The sequence below is a fragment of the Acyrthosiphon pisum genome, chromosome A1 (genome assembly GCF_005508785.2).
Source record: "Acyrthosiphon pisum isolate AL4f chromosome A1, pea_aphid_22Mar2018_4r6ur, whole genome shotgun sequence".
NCBI lineage: Eukaryota > Metazoa > Arthropoda > Insecta > Hemiptera > Aphididae > Acyrthosiphon > Acyrthosiphon pisum.
Window position 1 is genome coordinate 65,825,375 of NC_042494.1, and position 10,135 is coordinate 65,835,509.

At 31.3% G+C, this 10,135-nt stretch overlaps 1 protein-coding gene across 1 annotated transcript in view; it reads left to right on the forward strand.

Annotated features, from left to right (window-relative positions):
* The first annotated feature begins 511 nt into the window (after positions 1-511).
* The window catches only part of LOC100572495 (52 kDa repressor of the inhibitor of the protein kinase-like), a 26,467-nt gene continuing 16,843 nt past the window's right edge, over positions 512-10,135 (forward strand). Inside the window, exon 1 of the mRNA XM_008182288.3 lies at positions 512-587. Within this exon, the coding sequence (XP_008180510.1) occupies positions 512-587 (76 nt within the window). The remainder of the gene's footprint in view (positions 588-10,135) is intronic.

The window sequence follows — 10,135 nt, forward strand, 5'->3', positions numbered from 1 at the left end:
TAATAATAATGTATAAAATATTATGTTATTATGTATTACCTATTACTCCTGCACGTTCGCACCTCGACGTCGCGAATCTGATATTATACTTATTATTATTACTATACCTTACCAATAGCCAATAATAATAATGATAATATACAAAATCCTGGGAAATGGTGGGTATCTATAAGGATTTTTTTTAAGGGAGGTGTCAATATATATATATATATATATTGAAATATGGAGTAGTAATAAATTTATAAGCTAAGATAATATTATTATCGTTTTAGAAAATGCACTTACGATTTTGAAAATGTTTATATTACCTGCATAATTTTAAGTCAACAATGTATATTTTTATTATTTTGAATGTAATAATTTTTACGTTTTGTGTACTTTTTTTAATAAAAACATGCATTTTTGATTTTTCATTCCAAAGTAGAATATTTTTTGAAATAATTCGATTTTAATTGTTATGTCTTCCTAAGAATTTCAATATTTCCGATTACAGATTGTGATATTGTGAAATATGCCGAAGAAACAGTATGGGTGGATAAATGTCATCAGCGTTTTGACCATGAAAAATAAGATACCACAACTTAGCGGTAATTTTATTGTAACACATGCAGGCGTAACAAATTCATAGATGTAGGCAGGTATCTTTAAACTTTAAAGTTGTTGTACATCGAACTATTGAAGTACTCTTTAAAATACTCTGCTTTAAAATAAATGTTTAAAAACGCACGTTGTCATAAAAAAGTAATATATTTAAATAATAATTACGATAAAAAATAGTAAAAACTGTAATGACTTCAAAATATGTAAAAAAAATATTTTCAAACACGTTGATAGTTTTTTAAATAATAAGTGGCTTACGATAAATATATCATCGGGTATTTTATATTACTACGTAATACGAATAATGTATTGTATTAGGTACGTATATATTATAAAAATTGTAATTTATTTTGGTGTGGTAAGTTATCCGTAGTAAACATGGGTACTTCGTTTAAGATAAAAAAACAGTTGTCGTTTGGATGCGACACACTTTCAAAACTGGCCACGTTAATATTAAAAAAAAAAATATGCGTTTATAATAATATAAAAATTACCTTGGGCATTATCTTACAGTTCTGGTGGAAAAAATAACATGAATGACATAATTATCTTTAACCATAATTAAAAATGTATTTATTTAATACGTTCTTACATGACACGCAGTGGTGGCTTGAACTTTTTTTTCTTGACTTAGGTACATTTAATATTTTTATACAACCCAGCCTGAAAATGTTTTCACTACACTCTACATAGTGAACTCATAGATTTTTAGTGGTTAAATAATCTTTAAAAATTGTTCAAACATCCTTTTCCGACCATAAGGCACCCACCTTTGAATCACATGATTCAAAATTCAAATATACCTCATTCGAGCCGCCACTTCCCCCATGTATACGCCACTGATACTGGGTGTAAAAGGGCCGCCGTCAAAAGACTTTCCCTAAGTCGCTCGCGCAAAAACGTGTAACACCGCGGAAACAAGCTAAAATAGTGAAATATTATATCTATTTAATATCTATAATAATCTATTACCTATATTATATTAAAATTAATATATAAATTATAATCAAACACATGTATGTACTCACATAAATTCATATGTATACGTGGTGTATTATAATGAAGTTTATGAACCACTATACTTAGTTCAATATAGGATGCAACTAGTGTGCACATTTTTCGGCAACTCGTATTTAATTTTAAACTAAATGATCATCAGAGGCAACTAGTGTTAACTAACCTTTTTGTTTATGAGAAAGATGGGAGGAAATATCGTTTTTTTTTTTGTTGAAAAATTGTCTCGTTTGTTAGTGAAAATTTTGTTTATAATATGTCATTGTTAATTTATTCATATTCAGTTGGTCATTAATAATATTATGATTATAACGTACTGACGAATAATTATTTACTGCATACTTCGAGTTAAATGCGTTTTTAATTTGTATTGCTTTAAATATCTAATTAAAATATTCAAAGAATTAATACTTATTATACTTAAACAGTTTAACGTTTGAGTATTTAACCCTGCGATGATAAATCACTTCTCATTTAATATGATAGTTATGGACCTAACCCAAGATTACAAATAATGAGGTAGGTAGATAATTATGTGAGTAAAAATTATTTCTTAACAAGTGCAGTACTTCTATTTCGAATAAATTGTTTGTCATTATAAGATTATCAAGATAGCGAACATAAAAAAGGGGGAAAGTATAACTGTTATGCTGCAGGTGTCTTGCTTGTACATCGTCATTGAGTAAGTCACTGCAATGTATACGTTGAATTCAATGATAAATAATTGTCCACGAAAAACGTTCCACATGAACGTTCCACATGAACGGTCTGCATATACAGCTACTAAGGTATATTTAATGAAATATTAATAATTATATTGCTACCTACTATAATAATAACTTATTTACTATTACCATTGAGTATATACTATTGAATATAATATACTCAATGCTATACGCCTAGTTGAATTAATTTTTGACGAAATCATTGCATTTATTATTACAAAAGTGTATTATATTTATGTCATATATTAATGTTATTACATTTTAACTTTTAAGTAAACACTGACCCACCGAAAAATAGCGCTTGAATAGGTTCGTGGTATAACTAGGCATTAGCATAAAGTAATTAATCTTTTGAACCCCTTCCCAAGTGTCAAATAGATCCACATCCTATCAGAGAAGATATTGAAGTTCAAAATCGAAGTATTTTCACTTCAATATAAATTGTCTTCAGACACACAAAAAGAAACATGCACATCGTTACAAAATCAATATATCCATCACTCCACTCAGAATCTAAAACGATTTATTTAATACTGGGTGTGCAGAAAAAAAATGAATGCAGACCAATTTTGGAAAACGATCAAAAATCAAATCAAATAAATAGTATAAAAACCAAACGAATCGTTTTAATTTTTTTATTCTTATCAGCGCTTTTGTACCGATTCGCATAATATAGAATATGCGCTTATAACATGTCTCCACGTATAAAGTTACCTTCCACTCCGACCTACGCACATCAACTGTCAGCGACTTAGCGAAACAGTACTATAAAATAAATTCGAATAACGCCTTCAAACTGTATCAACCCACACGTGACCAATTTTATGTCGGACCCCTTACCTGGTAATCTTCCAAAAATGTTCAGATACTAATGGTCCGGAAACTTTCTGTTCGATTAATTAACGTCGAAACTTATACTTACGGTTAAGTGCCAACGTCGGGCGGTTTCTTTAATCAAGTTAATAAACCGCGGTATAGTATATACACAAAAGTATAATTAAGAAAAGATGAAAACCTGCGGTTTGTGTAAAATATTTTTAAATAAATTGTTTGGTCGATTTATATAAGCGCATTATAGGTATCGTGTGTTTGAATTAAGACCTAGGGCTTAGGGGTCGTGGCACCGGACCAATATGAAAAGTATAGAAAAGGTACAGAAATATGGTGCCTTGCAGCCTATTAGTGCATGATAATAATTTATCAGTGAAGTTCAATATTTTCATCAATCATAATATTGAAAACTGAATTATGTGGGTGCCCTCCATGATTCGTATGTTTTTTTTTCTACTCGTTCGAGCGATTTAACCGTACGCGTATTTGCGTTCATAATAATTATTTTTTTTTATAAATAATCGTACCTCGGGGATGGATATGACATAAGTAATATATAATAATATAATATTGTATACACGACTTTACGAGTATAGATATACGTATTTAGATATAAGACCACAACAGATATGCCGTACTGCAGGATAAATAATAATATATAAATACGTCATAAAAATTTTATAAATAAGAAACAGAGAATTATATAATATTAATTACATTGAAAACAGTTCATGCGAGTCCGTTGTAAGAAAATTACTAAACAAAAATAAAATATAAATATAAAAGCAATAAACGTGTAGATATCATGAAGTTGTGATGTCTTACTGTAAATACGCCAAGGAAAATGAATCCAGAATATTCTCTTCTTCTACACTGTAATTATTTACTTGGCGAGGACTTGTTACTCGACTATTTGACATTTTAAATTGTACGTCAATATGCTTTTATATTTTTTTCTATTATCACGGTTTTATATATTATATATTTATGCTGTATCCAACTTTTTTCCAAGATTAATGACTGTGTTAATCATTTAAATTTTAATAACTTTAAGTCTTTACCGCGCGCGCCGCCAAGTAATTAATTATAATTTATGGTGAACTGTTCTATGTATATACCATATTACCATATTACAATTTTATGGTGCTTGCTCAATCACATATTATTTTTATTTGTTTGCTGGTGAGGAGACGGACGAAAGTATTTTAATGTGATTATAATATCCTTGTGTACCTACAGAGACACCAGCTATAGATCATAATAGTATTCATCCACATCCATATTGTAGTACTTATGTGATGCAATTAGTCGTAATATAATAAGTTCTACAAATGTCTATGAACACCCATTTCGCGGTAGAATGAGAAAAAGCGGTATGCAATTACATATTAAAAAAAAATTGTATGTACATAATATTATTACATCGATTACAATTTCCTACTACTATACATAATATTATTGCTATTATTAATATCGTATTGAGTTCGCAAATTCCCATCTGTGTTTATTGGCAGTTGTAGGTACGCGTATCTATATTGTCTTTATTCGGCTATCACCCGGGGAGTCACTTACGTACGCTAAACACATTTTATTATTAAATTTAAATAATAATTTATGTTAAAAAATATAAACAGTACGATTTAGTGGGATTAAACGAACAATTTTCATTAGGTAACCTGTATGGTTTTTTCTTTCCACGTTATCACAAACGACCGACTATACCACAACACATGTATTGTCACAAATTGAATAATTAATTATTTGCGCTAGTCAAAACCAGTGAATTGAGAAGTTTGTAGTTAAACGCATATTATTGAGATGTATAAAATATTATATTGTAATTTATGACATCGCAGTTGTATTTGTGTTAACATTCGTCGTGGTCGCTATAGAACCGATGCGGGACTTTCGACGTGGCTGCCGTCGTCGTACATATTATTGCGGTGGCGACTGCAGAGTGTAAAGAAAAAATATTACATAATAATAATAATATACAATATTGTCAAACACGGCACGATATTGGATTTTTTCTTCTGTTTTTCTCATAGTTAACCCATACGATACTCACGCCAACGCAGCCCCCATTGAGTAAATTACTTGTAAAACGCGCGCGTGCACGGCAGAACAACTAGGTAGGTACTATAGAGAATTCAGAAAACGTCCTTTCGCTGTCATGCGCCATCGCGTCAGGATTTCTGCAAACTCCAACCTATATTATTGTCACTGCTCCTAAGGCGTGGGGGACACGGAAATATTGTATGCGTTTATTCTTGCAGCGAGTGAGCCGATCGAGATTATAATAAATACTCGATGATTTGTAGCATTGTAATTTACTTATGTTCAAAGTAGATTTTTGGAGGAACCGTAAAAAACGCTCAAGTGGTGTATAATTATGAACATATAATATATTGTTATGTGAGCCATTTCCGCAGTGGCTCGGTTTAACAGCCGGTTCGGTGATTTTCTAAACGTTTCGCTATTCTGTAAAATATGAAAATGATATCTTATATTTTAGTCACCACCTTAGTTTTATTATAATACTTTTCCACCAATGTTAGGGCGGTTGGTACGGTAACGCCCGGCACCACAATTATTAGAATTCTGGAAATCAGGTGTCTTGATAAAGTAATTAATAATAATAAATATTGCGACGACGCGCGACGCTGGCACTGTCGCCCGTTTCCTATATAGTGCATACTGCATACTGCTCAGAAATTTGCTAATCGATTACGATTATAGAGACTAGAGTGCTCAGATAAATCAAGGCGCAAAATGATTTAATTATTGTACAAGTGTACAAATATACCTATGCAAAATTGTATTAATATTTATTTATTTAGTTGGTATGTATAAATATAAAAATACCTAAATACAATTTTTATAGTTTTGTTTTAGTTCATGGAACATTACTCCCCCCCCCCCCCCCCGTGGGAGCACACCAATGTACGGGGCGCTAGTGTTGTAATGCCTAGAGGCGGAAAAATGGTAAGTCCGCCTCTGCCTACAACTGAGTGAAAAAATAAAAAAATAAAACGATTGGCAATATAATAGTTTAACCTATTATTAGCTTAGTCAAATAAATTAACAATTGATTTTTGTTTGAAAAATGTTACTATTTTTATTACCTTTACTCTTCAATGTAAGTTTAATTTCGTTCATAGTTGGTTATATTTTATTATCATAATTATTATTATATACCTTCTTATTACCTATATGAATTATATGACTATATTAATATTTATTCGATTAATGTAGGTAAGTAATGACATTGATTATAAATACTAATATAATATAATCAATTATAATAATAATATGTTATAACAGTTTATTGCCAATTGTTTTATTTTTTATTTTTTTCAGTTTTTTTTACAGTTGTAGGTAATGTTTAAAAAAAATATCACGTTTTTGGATACAATTATATTTATTTAAATATAAAAATTGTTAAGTTCAGTTGTTATAATTGTAAATTTTAAAGAAAACTGTAGGTACTGGCTAAAAAGGGACAGTGGCCGAAAAGGGGGCCACCCGTGAGGGCGCATCCTCGCGATGCTATTGTTGTAATTAATTTGTTTTGATGTCAACAATAAACAATGGTTGCCGGAGGAGAAGTATTGTCATTCCGGTCCTCAATACCATGATGAAAAATAAAAAGGGGGAGTAAGTAGGTGTTTAAAAATAACGAGCTTACAAGAAACAGCCTTAACACTCAAACTGTTATTTTATTTGAAAGAAGAAGACATTCTACAGCTCGCATTTAACTATAATCTTTTATTTTATTTAAAACACCAACAAATCGTTCGTAAAAAATTTAAACTATGGGTTTTTTTAAGATATATTATCAAGTTTGAGATTAAAATATTGAAAAACTGAGATCAATGCGGGCTGTAGAACGTTTCCTTCTATTAACTAAAGAAAAATGATCAAATTTTGTGGATTCAACTGCAGGACAGGATCATTAAATTCTCGTGGAATGTATTTTCGAGGACAAAATTACATTAACAAAGGGTGCCTTAATGTAATACGCGTGCTGCATTAGACATCGCATAAACTCAACGCATACCCATATATATATATATATATGTACATAACATAGCAACACAATATATATTACTTTTTATATCGTGGCCAGAGCGTATTTACCATGTTAAAATATGTGTATATATTACATACACACACGGGTTTTATACGTGTTTTCACACCCACGTTTCGGGGTGACGAACATGACATTATAATAGTAAAACACCGGCACGCGGGATATACGCGACAGCGGATTGCGACGACTCGGATGATGGAAGCGTATCGGTGGCGGTGGCGGGTTTAGAGCGTGTACAGATACTTGTACGACTGCAGCTAACACTATACACATGCGCGAGTGCGTACTTTTATATTTGTATATTTATAGTCAGGTAAGCCACGTATATAGGACGATTCACCGCTGAGCATGTTCATAACTCCCATTTTTTAATTGAAAAACACATTTATTCAAATTCTGACCTTTGGAATTTAAAAATACTCAGAGACCGTATTTTCAAATTCTTAAGATTTTTTTGTACTAGGTATTAAATGAGTGGTGGAGTCGTGCGACGATTCAAACATTGATTTTTCATATGAGAACTCCAATTTTTTATTCACCGTCTCTACAAGTTATAAATGTTGATAGATTAATATATTAAACAGGTATACTAACATTTTTAAATCACCAAAACCCCAATATCTTCCAAACCCATTATCGTGGACCTATTATTATCCTTAGTACACATAGTTAAATTATTTAACGGATATTTTACAGTAGAAAAGAGAGGTTATCGTTTGAAAAACAGAAGTTTGTATCTCCTCAGGATATACCTTGTGGTACCCTTTGAGTAGTACAAAAAATCTCAAGAGTATGAAAATATGGTCTTTAAGTAGGAACCTATACCTTTATGAAAATTCCAGAAATTAGATTTTGAATAACTTATTGAACAAAAAAAAGGCGTGTAGGCGTGCTTAGTGAATCACTCTGTAAACAAGTGCGTTTAGAGGGTGTAACGACAACGTCGAGATATTATATAGTATTTTTTTTTTATATATATATTTATTTATATTCCTCTGCCTATGCACACGACCAATACACATACACACACACACACACACACACGTATATAATGTGTACCTATATACACGAAACGACACAACAAGCTCGGTCGATCCTTTCTCCTGTCCGCCGTTATAGTACGAGCGCAGCGCGTGTCTTTTAAATTTAATTCCTTTGTCGTCGCACACGCGTATATTATATATTTATAGTGGGCATATTATATACCTATATGCCTATATGAACACGGTTCACGAGCGCCCGGTGCGTGTATGTATATATTATTACCTACTGCACTATATATTATTATATGTGTAAAATATGTGGTGCGCGTTGTCTTGTCGTCGTCTCTTGGCAGCCTCTCTCGACGAACGAACGGTCCCGACGAAATAATATATTATATATTATAATAATAACATATCTGTATATAATATATATACGTATATTCACGCGTGCTCGTGTATATATATAAGTCTATATATATAAATACTTTATTGTGTTTCGATATTCACCTTGACAAGGGCGTCTGCTGCTGGTGCTGCTCAGCGCGCCTATAGAGAGAGAGTGCGCAAACGAACGCCCACAGGGTGTACAACTTTGACCGTCGTAGTCGACGTACGTAATAAAAATAATATAGTATTTTATAATATATTATCGCGAAGAGTAGCTGATTTTTGTCGCATTTTCATATTACCCGTGCTTTCCGATAATGTTCATTCAAACACCGTCGGTATGCGCTTTATAATGATGATGATGATGATAATAATAATCATATAATATAATAAAAATATTATTATTGTTGTTGTTGTTTCGGTTGTTTTCGTCCTCGCGTACTGCTACGCAGTTTCGTAACGCGTGTAAGGCGCACCGTATTTATATTATGTGTTAATTATTTATCTCGACGGGGAAAGGAAAATACATATTCGTCAGACGCGCGCGAAAGTATAATAATGATATCATAAACACGATATTATATTACAGCTTCGTATTTTATGGTACACGCAGAGATTACCTATTTATCGGAATCGCGTTTTTTTACGTTATAATATAATATTCCATCGTGTGCCGAATCGTTGCGAATAGTTCATGAGCTTCGCGATAGGAGTGCAAAAAAAGTGCCAATAATTTACAATAATATACATTATTGATTTTACAAACTTTTATTTCGATTATCTTTTAGGTTCGTAAAAGTATAATATTCATTTTTTGTTTATACGATACTATTTAGTTTTAGTTAATTCAGTAAAGCTTAATAAGTAATAACTAATACCGACTTTTGTAAATTATGCGATTTGATAATCAGTTTCGAAATGGGAATATTTTCAATTTCGAAGCATATATGCTAGACGTTATAACGTCTTATTATTTGTTATTTGTATAACTATTGATCATGGTATATTTTATAGTAATCGATACTATACAATTTAAATTGTCGCACGTCAATTACATAGATAATAATGCATTTGTCTGCATTATAATAAAAGACAATGTTTGGGTGTGTAAGCGATCCACAGCCAAGTCTATCACACTCGTGGTTATGCAAGTTGATACATGGATAATTCAAAAAGGTACCCAAGGCTGTGCACCAAGAAGCAATTTTTTTTAATTTTGCATTTTAAAGAGGGGCTCGCTAAAGATTGGTTTTTATACAAAAATCAAAGGCCTATAACATATGACTCCCATGCAAATCCACAGTTTTTGACTAATTCTTATAAGATGTTCGTCAATATACCTACTAAAAATCAAGTTAAGTTTTATTGAATTATTTTGAATATTAACGTTCACAAAATCACATAATATATTATACCTACTTAAACCTTTATAGGTGTTTACTTATTATATTACTATTTGTTACTTTGTGTATTATATTTAAGATTAAACTGTTTTTTAAATA